Source organism: Mixophyes fleayi, chromosome 6, assembly GCF_038048845.1.
Source record: "Mixophyes fleayi isolate aMixFle1 chromosome 6, aMixFle1.hap1, whole genome shotgun sequence".
In the NCBI taxonomy this organism is placed as follows: Eukaryota; Metazoa; Chordata; class Amphibia; order Anura; family Limnodynastidae; genus Mixophyes; species Mixophyes fleayi.
In genome coordinates this window covers 138,413,289-138,429,357 of record NC_134407.1, presented here as the reverse complement: position 1 = coordinate 138,429,357, position 16,069 = coordinate 138,413,289, and the positions used below count along the sequence as shown (strand labels likewise).

The window sequence follows — 16,069 nt, the reverse complement described above, 5'->3', positions numbered from 1 at the left end:
TTAATAGAGATGAGCAGTTCGGATTCAGAGAAATCCGACAGATCTGAAAATCGGGGTTTTGAGTTGATACAAAACTTGATCTGAAATAAGGCAAAATGTAATTTGCAGAAAAATATAGAACCCAAACGCTTGTTATACAGGAAATGCATCATTACACTTCAGGTTAATGCATTTCAAGCTGGAACGCATACCACCGGAGTGTGCATTTTGTAGTGGAGGTGTGTTATTGTACCTCCTTGGTACATGTCTTAGGTACTCATGGGGCATACACACTAGTGTCTCAGTGACTCACCTAGGAATCGCTGTGTTTGGTTATTATAGTGAAAACTAGTTTGTACTTCCGGTTTTGGCACTTCCAGTTTTGGCGCTTCAGGGTGGAATACATACTGTTTGGCATGTCTCATAGTGAATACAAGAGAGCCATTGCCTCATATATTTTGCAATGATCTGCCGACTGTCACCATTTGGAATCATGATTTGCAGCGGAAGACAATGTGAAAATTCTATATTTAGAGAGAAAATCAGCAAATTGGATACAAAGCTACATAGAAAGCAGGAAAGGCATCTGAAAATATATCATCTGACATGATACCTTAGAGCAGGCTTGGCTAACCTGTGGTACTCCAGGTGTTGTGAAACTACAAGTCCCAGCATACCCTTCCAGCAAAAAGCTGCTATATATTGGCAAAGCATGCTGGGACTTGTAGTCTCACAACACCTGGAGTGCCACAGGTTAGCCATATCAGAACATGTGCAAAACATGTGTTTTCTTAATATCTGTCTTTTCTGATGTTCTATGTGGTTGTCGTGACAAAGGTCCAAATAAAGGACCGAAACGTTGACTTACGAGAGAGATGAATTAAAAGAAAATGAAATTGCTGATTGTAAAATGAATGAAAATTTGTACAGTTGTGAAGAGATCATTAGAAAATAGTCTTTAAATGACTGTAAATCAATGTTAGTGCTATAAATAGTAATATAGGAGCAAAAACATCTCAATATCACATAATTTTATCTACTTTTCACAATTTTCAATTAAATCCAGATCCAAAACCAAAATCCAAATCTTTCATGTTTTTTTGGGGCAAAACCTGTAACAAAAGCAAAACACGAAGATGATTACAGGAACAACAGTTATATGTTTATCAAAGTGCATCAACGCTCGATGAGTAAAATGTGTATATTTTAATTGTATAAGAACATTTATCCTCAGGGCCGGTGCTAGGGTCCTTGGCGCCCCAGGCACACTTTCAAAATCCGCCCCCCCCCCCAGGCACACTTTCAAAATCCCCCCCGCACCCCCATGTCTTTCCTTTACCTTAAGTTGGCTCCATAAAGCTGCTCCTCTCTACCGGGTCCCGTCCCTCACTGACACTGTCGGGCCGTGATGATGAACAGTCAGTGAGTGGAGGGGAGGAGACGGAGCGCCCCATCAGCTGTTGGAGGGGAGGGTGGCGGTGGTGATCCATAGCCCCTCCCCCCTCCCCGTGGATCTATCGGAAGCTGTGCGGCGGCCGTGGAAGGTATGGTCAGCGGTCGCCGCACAGTTTTAAAGTAATTTTAATTCTGTGGCGCCCACCAGAGCCCGGCGCCCTAGGCAACTGCCTAACCTTGCCTAATGGGAGCGCCGAGCCTGTTTATCCTCTGATCTAAAGGAAATTAATGTATTTGTCTCCCTCTCTGTCTGTCTGTGTGTGAGTGTGTGTCTATATTAGGGAATTTAGACTGTAAGCCCCAATGGGGCAGGGACTGATGTGAGCGAGTTCTCTGTACAGCACTGCGGAATTAGTGGCGCTGTATAAATAAATGATGATGATGATTGTTGTTTATGAGGTATTAAGGTCAATTTATGTGCAATCGTAAACTGATAATAAATAAGAATTAGTTAGTTTTTACAAGTTAGTTATATAATTATATATAGAAACAGGATTTTAACGTCATTGAAGAGTAAATGTACTAAAATAGAAGTATTATTAATGTAGTTAATAATCCATCTTTGGTATTCAGCAGGAACTGTTAGAAGTCAGCGGTGATGCACTATAGAATCAGCAGGGTAACTGATCTATGGTTAGAGGTTAATTAATTTTAGCGGTTAATTATCGGGATTAAGGAATTGATGCAAAGAAGCTAGAATATAAATCTATTATACGCTTTTATACTAGAATATGATTGTTTTGTGGTTTTGAGTTGAAGGTTAATTGCAACTGGAGAATTACATTTGTGAATAGAAATCTATTAATCAATCAGCTAAAATAAAAAAACAAACAATTATTTTGTCATTCAACTGCCTCTTTCACATAGCCCTAATACATTGTGTACTGTTCAGGGAACCCTTACCTCTCCGCTCTGGTGAGTTGAATACAGAACCTGAGTTATTGGACCAAGAACTGAGTGTTACAGTACCACCATCAGGTAAATTACATATTTTTTATTGACAAGCTGGCTTAAAATGAAAACTGCAGTCTGATCTTTGAGCATTGTGGGGAAAAGCGCACAGACAAATCAGTTTCAGTTTTGTTTGTGATGAAAGTGAATAGAAACTAGCTGTACAGCTGACGTCAAGCCACCACATGTAGAGGTTTCCCTCACAGCTAACAAGGAAGTTTCAGTTGCAGCTGAAGAGACCAAGACATTCGTGAACTCAAGTAAGAAGACAAAGCAATATCACTGAGGACTGAGCATCCTACTGCTACAGGTAAGGCTGAATTATTCCAGCATGGGACATTTTATAGCAGGCTTAGGCAGACGGTGGCTCTCTAGTTGCTGTGGGCATACTGGGACTTTTAGTTTTACAGCAGCTGCAAATAGGTATCAATGGTGTCATTCCCACCATTGAGTTCTAAAAGTTTTAAAGCAGCATTTAAAAAGTAAGAGCAGTGACCTCTCTCTCATTGGCCCAATCGTAAAGCACTATGGAATACGCTGGTGCAATAAAAATAAATGTTGATGTTAATAATTTTGATGAATGGTAACACGCTGAAAGTATAATACTTTGTTTTGGTAAAAGTGCAATGCATGAAAGCATGTTAAAAATGAATTACTAATGTATGCATTAGTTTTGTGTGCTTTTGCTCATATGTGTGTGAGCAAGATTTAGCTGTTTGGTTAGAACACTGAGAATTGTGGGGCTAAATCAGACAGATCTGGGCAGTTGGGGCGAATGAACGTGGCAAAAGAAGCTTAATTGGCCCAGTTATCCAATGACCATACACACTAGCAGATCAAGGTCACTGGTAGTGGTACTGGTAGTCATTTTGGGCTGACACATTTTGGGACATTTTGATTTAAAATGACATACATTGGTGAAACTCATCCAAAATGCTGTGTATATTTGCAGATTTTTCACATACATGTAAACATTATTTCTAATTAATAACCTTAGGAAATCGAGAACATTTATATAGTGAATAATAATGGTTCCATGGAGCATGGTACAAGCAATATAAATATATGTTATATAATACATATAGCAATATATACACACCACACTATGTATGAAACTGCTGTAACGGCAATGAAAAATATGATATCAAATTCAACACTGTACTGCAGATAGAATGGTACAACAGTTTGAGAACAGTTCCTGTGATTTCTAAAACTCTGTTTCAGGTAAAATGCAAGAAGCTGTTCAGGAAAGCCCAGCAGGTAATCTGAAAATGCCTGATAAGTGGTTGAAGCTGACACCATTACGTGAGTATATGTTTCAGTTTCCTTTATTTCCTGGAATGAGTTACATTACAATCGAGAGCAATGTAAATAACAGGGAAAAAAATTCTTAGAAAGTGACGTGTTCAGGCACGTTAACATTCTACCTGCCGTGTAACAGATTTACAAGTATTTGCAGAAAATGAATTTAAGAAAAATGTTTATACCTTATTTTTCCCCTCAACACCCAGTCCAGATATCTGAATCATGTCCCTCCAAGCCTTTTTTGACAACCCCCCCAACCTTAGCGCAAGATGGCCGCTACTTCTTGTCTTTCAGAAAACATTGGGTATGCATTGGAATCATAGTGAAGGTTTTACATGTACTTCTGTGTGTTTCTGTCCCTACAAAACATACACCATTAGTTCAAAACTTAAGTGCACCTTCACATACACACAGTGTGAGCAACCATTTTGTGGATGCCTAATATCTTTGGGAATGCAGCCTATTACTTCATGAGGAATCACTGATATCAACCAGGAAGCCATTTTGGTGCCCTGACAAATATTCATGAAAATCCAGCCAAGGTGCTTTGCTCTGGCAGCCATGGGTATACTGGTACTTGTAGAGGTGTCGGGTAAGTCTTTTCCTAGGCAGCCATGGGTATACTGGTACTTGTAGAGGTGTTGGGTCAGTCTTTTCCTAGGCAGCCATGGGTATACTGGTACTTGTAGAGGTGTTGGGTCAGTCTTTTCCTAGTGAAGGAGGCCCACAATTTTCTTGAAGGCCCAATTGCCCTATGGAATTGAACCCTGTGCTGAACAGGCTGGGGCTGTGTGACAATATGACATAGACCACACGCTGTAGGTTTCCCCATTATAGTATCACAACCCCAGCTTGCCATAGCCTGGTGCTGATTGTGGCTTTTGTGGGGAGCCAAACACTGAGTGCTCCAAGTTGTCACATCCAGCCCAGGCTTTGAGCTCTTTTATGGGGGGACAGGGGGCTTTTTTTTCTTACACTGCAAAATGTCCTTGCTGATCATCATCTTTGCTCCAAGGGTAGAGAACCCACAATAGAAATACCTCATGAAGGCATATCTGCGACTGTGTACACAGCTCTAACTCAATTATGTGACCACACCTTTCCTGTACTTGCCATGAAGCAAGAAGGCGCAGTTCAGAGATATGCAACAAGCATAATATGGACACAAGGATATGCATTTTTGTTTTTGCATATGCAGTATAAAGCACTTAAAATTGGGCTTTGCCTCCATCTCTAAATGAGCAAGTGTCTAAATGGGCAAGTGTCGTCTTTTGTAGCATCACAGACACAATAAAAAAAAAAGCAAAAAATCCCCTCACATTAATCAAGCACTATGACACATCATAGTTATCCACTGATACTACATGCACATCTGAAGTTAAGATTAATAAAATTGTTTTTAGTTCTAAGCTGTGATACGGATGGAGATGTTTTAAAAACTGTTCAGCAAAATATCAGCCTCAATCTGAAATTTTGTACATTTTTCAGTGGAATTTGGCATTAAGTGTTCCCACTTCTCCCCACCCACATTACATGGCAGGATGAATTGCCAGCTCTTTTCGTAAACTTTAAATCAGTGATGGGCAACAGGTCGTTCTAGTGCAACATACGGGCCCTCCAAGCCTTCACCTGCGGCCCCCAGCTCCTTCCTGTTTTATTGTCATTATTTCGGTGTTATAGCTTATAACACATGTTTAAAACGTCTGCAGATATATAATTACAGACAGGTATCTCTTTGTTTGAGTAAATGTTTTTTTGAGCTTATTACTGAGATGAAGAGTAATACGCAGCCCTTTGGGAGGTTAGAAGGCTGCACTATGTGGCCCCCAAAGCATATCAGGTTGCTTTAAATTCAACTATATGCAATTTTACAAATACAATCCGCAGTAGAAAAGTAAACTCCAAAATTCTATTGCTGGAACTTTGCACCTCTGCAAAGCAGCCTGTTCCACTGTAAAATTTTGCAGTGATGTTGCCCATCCCATGATATGATGCTATGAGGTGCTGTTACATTGATGATGTAAGTGACCGTAGGAAGCTGAAAGCTGATCTTCTAACTCTCTGTTACAGAAAAGGACATATACAAGTTTCTGTCGACCAGTACGCCGATGAAAGCTCTCCACATTGCTAAGGCTGTGAAAAAAAATCGAGCTGCAGAGGTTAATCCAGACTTATACAAAATGAAGGATATGAACTTAACCAAGCATGATGATTCCAAGTTCTGGTTTATTACAACAGAGGACAATGCAGGTTTGCAAAAGGTTTTATAAATAACTATACAGGTTTTTATCATAGGCTTTGTTTATCCCCCCCCCCCCCCACTTACAGCAATTCCTTATGTACAAATTCAGTTGAAGCAGCAGTATGTGCTCCTCCAGGTAATAGTGGAGACTGTGATCACAAACTGTGTAACTGGGTATGCTTAGTCTGATGACTGAATGGGTGGATCTATGGTCAGTTTTGAAAGATGACTCATTAATGGTCAGAAATTTGTCGGGCTCACATAATACCCTTCTACTTCCCTTCTTCTTGGTGTGTTTGGATAGTTACATGCAAATATCCCACAGCTTTGGTTGAAAATAAAAATATCAACAAGTGTGACTGATAAAAGACTGAACTACATGTCTAACTAAGCTCTGATATTAGGATTTCTGAAGAAAGTGGGGTCACTCATTGTCATCACTTACTAGTATTTCAATAATTACTACAGAGACTGTTCGCAGCACTCATGAAATGCAGAACATTACTAACACTTTATCTTTGACGTGAAACAGATAATGGCAGAATGGCTAAAGAGAAAAAAAGAACAGAGTCAGAAGTGGAGGTCCAAGTTGCCGCCCAACGTAAGTAATTATATATTCACATATTTTGTGATTTCATATATCAACTTTTCCAGAAAGCAAGAGACACCATACACTAAAAATCACCACGACACACAAGGCTGGTATACTAACATAGAAATATCAAACACACTCAGTACCTTTACATACAAGTTTTAGCTAGAACATATTCTACAAGCCCAAAAAAAAATAAGCAATGAAAAGAAGTGTTTTAGGCTCTGAATCTCCCTCTGCTGGCCACAAGTGGAACTTCATTTGCAAACATCCTTAGCAGTGCTTCTTAGATACACTTGGTTCCAAACTACTGTTTTGCCACTTGCAAATTTCAAATATCATGTGAATGTTCTCTCTTTTTTATGATTTAGGATACCCGAATATGACAGAGACAAAGAAAATGACAGAGCAGCGTAAGTATATCTGTACTTTTATTTTTTAATAGCCATTTCCTGTTTGATGTATCATTTTTAGTTAATTCTTCTGCCTAAATGAATCACATTCAGAACTGCCTACTGTGAGCACACTTATGGGCAATAAAAAAACAGTAAAACTTTCAGCCATTATAAATTAATTGAAAGTCAATAAAAATCTGTAATTTTCTTGTCTCTTCTATATTGTATTTGTATTTGCTTATAATGCCCCTTCCCACCTTTCCTAATCCTCCATCACCAGATGCTGCTACTACTGACTGTCAGGTTTTTGTTTTGTTTTTGTTTTATAAAAAAGTCAGTAAAATGATTTATGAACATTGGTAGCCGTAAGCTAGTTGACCAGTAATTAAAGTGACCATTGAACGTAGAAGCGTAACTAGCGAGCGGTGGGCCTCGGTGCAGGGAAGTGGGGAGGAGGGAACCATAGCCCACAGCTCGCTAGTTCCCCGTGCAGCGGGTCCAATTATCTCCATGGGCCCCAGTGCACCCCACTTGCTGCACCAATGGTAGTTCCGCCACTGATTGAACGTAAAAATACAAGGTGCCTTACATAAATAAACTAGTAATAAAATTCCGAAATGTATATGCAAAAGTTCCCATACATCGACACTGCTTGAAATATTTGACATTCTATTTACATCCAGCTTTAATTCTTTTTTCTATATGTTTAGAACCACACATTTGATGAAATTAATTAAGATAATAATGTACCCCTGGTTTACAGAGGAGAAGATATACAGTTATCTGAAGGAAAACAAGCCACAGAGAGCTATAGTGATTGCTAAGGAAGTGGGGAGAAAATGTGCAAAGGATGTTAATCCTGATTTGTACTTATTGAAGACAATGGATCTTATTAGTCACAATGAAAAGGAAAAACTTTGGACAATAAAAAGTCTGACCAGTACAGGTTTGTAACATCTATTCATTCAGAGGTCACTCACTACACTCTGCCATGTTCCTGTGAAAGTTCATCCCACATCCCAAGATAATAAAGACAATATACTAACAACCAAAAGATTCATATACACACTGCTTTTTTATTTGAGTAAGTGTAGCTTTTTATTCAGCTAGTGAATTATAAGGTACACACCTACTTCATGGTCCTTAGAGCTGCATACTTTCTTCGCTCACAATGATGAGTGGGTTCCACGAACACCAGAAACTTGTGCCTCTGCTGTTTACAGCAAGTCAAGTATGTTTTTAGAGGAGGAGAGGGGATTGTTGGCATCCTGGCATTTATTTAGTGCTGGTCAATTCCCCAATAATGGTGTGACCATGCCCCATGTTGTGATTGCAGAACAAGCCATGCTGCAGAGGTAAAAAGTGCCACCGATACAATCCCTGAGTTCTGCTATTACTTCACCATTCAGCATATACTGTACTTTATTTTTGTTTTAGTACATAATGTATTGTATGTAGGAACCATTTTGTCCCGGAGGAACAAACAATGATTGGGAAATTCTGGGTTGAACGCTTAAGGCCAAATTCCACTGGCAAAACATGCAAAATGTTATAAATATGGAATCATTTCTAGAATAGTTTTACAAATTGTGCTCATGCCTACGTATTGAAAAAATAAATAAAAATAAGGATATATAACGCACTTTTCTACCTATGCCTATGAGACATTATGGACATTTCCAGTCAACGACGGCTGATATTTTACTTACTAATAGAAGTCAATATAACATACTCATTTATCACTTTCATGTTTATGAAAATATTTTATTTACATGCACCTGTTGTTTTTAATATCTAAGAGTTCGGTGTTTTTTCTTTATTTTTTGTTTTATTTTGCAGCAATTGAACCTCATGAGAGCAGTACCTATGCCTCAGGTTATATTCAGAAATACATTTCAGAGAATACTCCTCCCATTCTGACGCAAGATGCAAACTATGGTTGTCGGCCCAGTAATGATAAGGACGGCAGCCAAGACAAGGACAGCAGCACAGGTAAGGGAATGGGCAGCCTGAGGATTTTCCTATTTAATGGGATTTTCACCTTCACTTTAATTTATTGGCTTTTACAAGCATTACTGCAACTTATACACAATACATTGTGATGTCATGATAATAATAATAATAATAATAATAATACATTGATTTATCGGGTGGACTCCTGCTGTGCTGTTCAGCCATGACTTTGTTTATTTTCATTGTTCTGAGATAAGACACAAATTTACTTTTTGGATCTAATTATTTCTAACAAGAAGAAGAACAGAGTTGTGTTTTTTTCCCAGCACAATGAAAATAAACAGCTCTGCAAAGGTCAGTAAATTAAAGTCATCTGGAGGTGGAAAGCCTTGTAAATAATAGTAAGATATCCACTCCTATTTATTTTTTTTTAAATAACATCCCTTAGACTAGTTGAATGATACATGTGATTACTTTTCATTTGGTGAATAAGATCTGCGTGTACAGTATATGAAAAGCGTTTGACCTGCTCTTTGCGCTCCTAGAAGCAACGCCAGCTGCAGCAGAATATACAACAATGGACGGACCAAATATGACTGAACCACTAACTGGAGAGAATAATATGCAGAACTGTAAGTCGCCCATGATGGGAATCATTTCAAAGTTAAACTGAAAGCGGTTGTCCATTCTTAATGAAAGGTTACCTAATCATGTAACCATTTAACCAGCCAAAACCATTTCATATAGTTGTGGGGTGTCCGGTCCAGAAAAGTATACTATTCTTAGTTTAGATCATCTCCAGCTCAACTTAGCATGACAGCTGTATCTATGGTGCAATTGCTGCACGTCCTTTACTTACTGCCGTGCGGATAGCTGTCCCAGCTGATGTCAGCTGGAATGGGAACTATTTAGGTAAAATTATAGAGAGGGTGAACATTAATTTTACATTATTCTTATGGCCTACCAGCTAATGTCAAAGGGCAACTCAGACCTTTATTTTGCATCAAATAATAATCTGACTTATATTCATATTGCAGATACCAATTGGAGTAATCCACCGAGCATTGTGAATAAAAGTTACGTCTTTAATATATACCACAGTCAGAATTTCAGCATTGGCGACAAAATGAGGTTGACCAGTTATAAAGAAAATGTGGATCCTGCTTTGGCAACAGGTAACATATCTCCTGGAGCTCTGCTGATTGCTCATCCTGAAAATCATCTGGACTCAATAAAAAAATCAGTTAGTGTGTTAGTATAAAGCTGTAAAATAGCTTTAGAACGCATTGCAAAAAAGTGTTCTAAGATTAGACTATTTTGTATCCAAAAATGTTATTAATTTATAAAGTGCCAACATCTCCTGCAGAGCTGATCACAGCTAGCAGAACACACATTAGAATACTTAGATAACTACAGGAAAAAAGGATAGAAGCAAAAACTGAGGAACGAATAAGAACAGAACTTCTCCCACCACAAATTGATTTATAATATACACTCTGACAGATGTGATGAGGGAACTGAGTAGTTATAGGGACAAGTTATATGCTTGCCATGTTTATTTGCTTGAAGAACTGAGTTTTAATGGATATCTAAAGACTTCACAAGGTGGCCACATGTGGCTCAATCCTGCTGTTCAACCCAAGCAAATGGCTCATGACCCCCATCCGGTCTCAATGTAACCTGTTAGTTGGAAGATGACCATAATGGGCCTGTATGTGCCCAATAATGATCCAATTAGGTTCTATAGAATCATTATCTGGCATCAAAGTTGTGCTGTAGCCACAAATGCAGCAATATTGGGGTAATTGCTGGGCACTGGCTGCAATATTTCTTGAGTGTGAAGTGGTTGTAGAGAGTTCCAGAGAATAGGTGTAGGCAGCAGAGCCGGATTTAGACCTCATAGGGCCCTAGGCAGGATACTGTTTTTGGGCCCCCTCCCTGAAACAATCCATAGCACTATATTTTTGCAGCCTACCATATACTCCTATAGTTACGTAGAAGTGAAAGCATGTGCCGCCGCATGCCTACCATATACCCCTATAGTTAAGTAGATATGAAAGCATGGCACGCCGCCAAAGGAGGTGAGGGCGTGGCTTGCATCTTTGGGGGCGTACCTAACATGTGAAAAGAGCAAGGCCACCCTGCTGCAGAAAAAGGCACCGCTAAATAATTACCAAGCAGTCCCGTTTTTTTAAGTAGTTGGGTAAAAACAACATAATAAATATTGAAGTCAGGGCAGAAATACTTACTTAAGTTGTTTGCAAAAATAATACGCATAAATCCAAGTATGTGCTCTTGTCACTTTTGTCCCTCTATCATCACACTGTGCCCCTTCATTGTCACTTTTGCCCCTTCACAATATCACATGTGCCCTTTCCCCATCACCTCTGTGCCCATCACCATCCCCACCTCTGTGCCAATCACCATCACCACCAATGTGCCAATCACCATCACCACCTCTGTGCCCATTACCACCTCTGTGCCCTTCACCATCACCACTTCTGTGCCAATCACCATCACCACTTCTGTGCCAATCACCATCACCACTTCTGTGCCCCTTCACCACCTCTGTGCCTCTTCACCATCACCACCTCTGTGCCCTTCACCATCACCACTTCTGTGCCAATCACCATCACCACCTCTGTGCCCTTCACCATCACCACCTCTGTGCCCATCACCACCTCTGTGCCTCTTCACCATCACCACCTCTGTGCCCTTCACCATCACCACCTCTGTGCCTCTTCACCATCACCACCTCTGTGCCCTTCACCATCACCACTTCTGTGCCAATCACCATCACCACCTCTGTGCCTCTTCACCATCACCACCTCTGTGCCCTTCACCATCACCACTTCTGTGCCAATCACCATCACCACCTCTGTGCCTCTTCACCATCACCACCTCTGTGCCCTTCACCATCACCACCTCTGTGCCAATCACCATCACCGCCTCTGTGCCCATCACCACCTCTGTGCCTCTTCACAATCACCACCTCTGTGCCCTTCACCATCACCACCTCTGTGCCCATCACCACCTCTGTGCCTCTTCACCATCACCACCTCTGTGCCCTTCACCATCACCACCTCTGTGCCAATCACCATCACCACCTCTGTGCCCTTCACCATCACCACCTCTGTGCCCCTTCACCATCACCACCTCTGTGCCCTTCACCATCACCACCTCTGTGCCCATCACCACTTCTGTGCCAATCACCATCACCACTTCTGTGCCAATCACCATCTCTGTGCCCTTCACCATCACCACCTCTGTGCCCTTCACCATCACCACTTCTGTGCCAATCACCATCACCACTTCTGTGCCCCTTCACTACCTCTGTGCCCCTTCACCATCACCACTTCTGTGCCCCTTCACCATCACCACTTCTGTGCCCCTTCACCATCACCACTTATGTCCCTTGTTTTACTTACCTTTCTATTGCGCGCTGCTCCTCCTCCGTCAGTCCAGATGTAAAAAAAAAAAAAAAAAGAAAGAAAGAGTCACGTGATCGCTCGTCGGGTCCCGGCAGCCTCTCCTCCTCTCTCTATCACTGAGACACTGAGAGGAGAAGAGGCTGCCGGGACCCGATTCGCGGCACCCGACCCCCCCCCTCCCCCGATTCGCGGCACCCCCCCCGCACGAGTCGCGGGGGGGGGGGGGGGGTGCCGCGAGTCGGGGGAGGGGCCGAATTTTTATTTTTTTTTCATTTTTTTAAAAATTACTCCTGTCCCCCCCTGCTGTGCCCCCCGAGAGCCGCTAGGCCCTAGGCAGGTGCCTAGGTTGCCTAGCGGTAAATACGGCCCTGGTAGGCAGAGAGACCTCTAGCTGGTGTTAGTAGACTTGGCAGATGTAAGGAGGTGCAACATTGTTGAGGTTTTGTTTCAAAATGTGCACTAATGATAGTAGGGATTAAACAAAAGATCCCTATTCTTCTAATCTGAATTTAAAGATGTACTACCACCTAGGGAGGGAGCGGAGCATTATGGCTAGCAAAAAAGTGTTGTAAAGCTGTTGTAAAGTGTTGTAATAGGAATAGGAAGGTAACAGTAACCTATGACAAATACCCATTATGGCCCTTTATTAAAACAACCCTACATAAAACTCTTAGCTGACATCATCAAGTACCATTTATATATATATATATATATATATATATATATATATATATATATATATATATTTTGTTAACGGTATAATCCCATTAAATTCCCTCCTCTTAGTGTGACAGCATTCGCTCGTACCAGAGACCACCGAGTTTTTTCAATGAAAATATATATTTATTTTTTTTTAAAAAAAAACCATTGCTATACAACTTAGGTTTTAGAAATATTTTCAGTAATCTAATATGTATGTGAGAGTATTTTAAATAAGGAAATGGAGAAGTTGAGATATTTTGTTATTTCATTTTATATGTAGAATATCAACGCTATGAGGGTCAAACATATGAATCTGATGTCACCATGAACACTACACTCAACCAGACACAGTATGAAGACCCAGGCTACCAGCCCTTTAACAAAATGGACGCCAGCAGAGATTATGACAGCGGAATAGGTAATGAGATAACACCATGTTCCTACCCAATATAGACAGCCCTCTCATGAGGGACTAGGGAACACGGACCCTTGACATGTGTAGGAATGCACATCCAGACAGTCCATTGTGAGGATTGACCATGGACAATAGGTGGCAGTGTACTGTCAACATTGACACTTGCAACACTCGTACATAACACTTACTTCAAGCTCAGCACTTATGGTAAAGAGCAAGACAATCTAGACTAAGAACCTCACCTGCATGCAGCCTTTATAAAGCCTTCACTGCTACCAAGCTTTGCACGAGGATAGTTGGAAATAAGTTTCTCTGCTGTAAACTCCCCCCCCCTTTGTGTTAAAAAGCCACACAGGTCTACTACCAACTTCAAACCCATGTGTCTCCCCCCTTTTGGCTCGACCAGGCATGGTTGGGCTTCACCTTTAAACATCATGTATAAAGTGAACCTTTTCTTCCGGGAAGAAGCACCATTCATACCAACTTCGGGGGCTTTCTAAACAGGGAATAACCATTTTAAACATATAAAGTGAAATGGAAACATAGCTGCAATACCCTCATGACAATTGAACTTACTGGGATTAAAGCCTCTTTATTACTATCTGGGTGTAACTAGGTGCCAAACAGGCTTAACCTTTTTTTGCAAAGGCCTGGCCCGTACCTTTCATCACAATTTTATATTAAAATATATTTAATTCTCAGAATATTTCAAATAATTTCAGTTAGAAATAAGATACTTGACTCATTCCTATTTAAAAGTTAAGTGGGACCAAGTTTCAGGGTGCAATTTATTCATATCTCTGCCGAGGATCTCCTTAGTCAATGGACTATAACTGTTTCTTGTAATTTCTTAAAGATCATTATCCCTGTACTAAAGACACATTAAGGTCAAAAACCTAAAGTATTGAACTCATTAACGCATAAAATAAATGGGCAAAAGTAAAACATTGCTCATAGATTGTTTCCAAAGTTATTTCTTAACCATTTCTTAACCTTCATTTTATAATTACGTTTTGAAGGGAATGATACGATATGGACTGATTTGTCTGATCCACACATCACAGCGCAGGAGGGGGAGCAACAAGACTTGACGCTTTGCAACAACAACCAAAAGGAAAATGACTCAGCCAATGATTCCAGTCTCTTACATACTGAAAGTGGTTTGAGTAAGTTTCTGAGTTCTATAAGTGGAACTGCTTAGCACATTATACAACACACGATCCATCCACTGAACAACTCTTTAGACACATGCTCATGCAATTGCCCTTTACACATTGCCCTTTACACATACTCATGCAATTGCCCTTTACACCCTATGACTAAACTCCCAGTTTACATCACATACTTAGAGCACAGCACGAAACATCATCAATACTAATCAAAATATCTTATTAAATAAACTACAATATTCTTTTTGATTTCATTATACAAAATGTAACAAATATTTGAGGATAATTTTAAAATGTAACATCAGAGCAGCACTTTGCGGTCTGTCCCTAGGAGCTAGTATTGTAGTGATGTCACTGGTTAGGCTGTAGTCCCAAGGATATTGGTTCAGCCCATAAAATGCCCACATCCAATGTGTGTGGGCAGTGGGTACAATTAAACTCTAATCAAAACGTACCTTTTGGACTCGCCATTGAGCCCTGGCTTGGTAAATAGCAATAGTACTACATTTTGTCACAGCGATGCAAGATGATAGTTACTGCAACCCACTACCTACCAAAGGTAAATAGACTCCTTAAGATTACTGGAACAGAAAAGCACATGCCAGTTAAAGTAAAAGATATTGTTTATTAAATACAAATTTAACTAATTGAAACGCTACCATCTGTTTTTCTTTTGTAGTGCTTCAGAATCAACTAGCACTTACTTCCTCCCCCATTGTCTGCAGTCATTCCGTGCAAACATTAAACATCTCAGATATTTGTGATGAGCTTGAAAATGTGACACTGGATGAGAAGGAGGAGCAGAGTACAACATCCTGCAGTATTTCATCAGTAACAGATTCCTTTAGTTGAATTAAACCTGCGTTTCATCAACCACTACTATGAACGGTTCGTCTTTCTTCACTGTCTTCCAGTTTCCCTGGAACTCTAGAAGCATTGTGACTATGCAACGTAAAGTGCAAATATACTGTTTTCTATTGGTGCTCAGTAAGGATGCTACACCCACATCTTGTTATTTAAATAAGCTGGGGATAGAGGACCGATTCTTAATAATCCTTCATAAGGATTTACAGTAACACTAATTTTATTTTAAATATATGTCAGGCAAATGTTTCTGGATACCAGACAGTTCTCAGAATGATACCATATGTTTGTGAAAGACCATCTCATATGACTGGGTACTGACTTTGATCAACAAACAAACTTCCCTTTTATGTGCAATGTATATTACTTTTTTTTTTTTAAATAAACCACCAGAAATTTTTGTTGTTGCCTTCCTTTTATACAGTACACTGTCACGTGGTTAATAAGTCAGCCAGGTTGACATTTGTGTTTAAATTAGAGATGGGCGAGTCCGGTTCTCCGAGAACCGAACCCACCCGAACTTTGGGTATCCGAGTACCGAGCTGAGCAGCTCGGTACTCTCCCGCCCGTTCCAAATCCAAATCGAGGCAGAACGTCATTGTGACGTCGTCGGATC

At 40.3% G+C, this 16,069-nt stretch overlaps 1 protein-coding gene across 1 annotated transcript; it reads left to right on the top strand.

The window, feature by feature from the left end:
- The first annotated feature begins 2,260 nt into the window (after positions 1 to 2,260).
- Positions 2,261 to 15,853, top strand: ZBP1 (Z-DNA binding protein 1). Its single transcript, XM_075176504.1, has 13 exons — positions 2,261 to 2,412; positions 2,610 to 2,695; positions 3,610 to 3,690; positions 5,761 to 5,940; positions 6,465 to 6,533; positions 6,896 to 6,937; positions 7,683 to 7,865; positions 8,759 to 8,911; positions 9,418 to 9,504; positions 9,910 to 10,047; positions 13,286 to 13,423; positions 14,440 to 14,586; positions 15,269 to 15,853. Exons 3-13 carry the CDS (start codon positions 3,615 to 3,617, stop codon positions 15,439 to 15,441), a joined length of 1,386 nt encoding a protein of 461 aa, XP_075032605.1. The 5' UTR covers positions 2,261 to 2,412; positions 2,610 to 2,695; positions 3,610 to 3,614; the 3' UTR covers positions 15,442 to 15,853.
- Positions 15,854 to 16,069: the final 216 nt, after the last annotated feature.

Excerpts from the sequence above, each read along its gene's own strand:
- ZBP1 (XM_075176504.1), top strand. The coding sequence starts at position 3,615 with ATGCAAGAAGCTGTTCAGGAAAGCCCAGCAGGTAATCTGAAAATGCCT. Across the intron at positions 9,505-9,909 it reads AGAGAATAATATGCAGAACT|ATACCAATTGGAGTAATCCA; the intron begins GTAAGTCGCCCA and ends TTCATATTGCAG. Across the intron at positions 10,048-13,285 it reads GGATCCTGCTTTGGCAACAG|AATATCAACGCTATGAGGGT; the intron begins GTAACATATCTC and ends TTTTATATGTAG.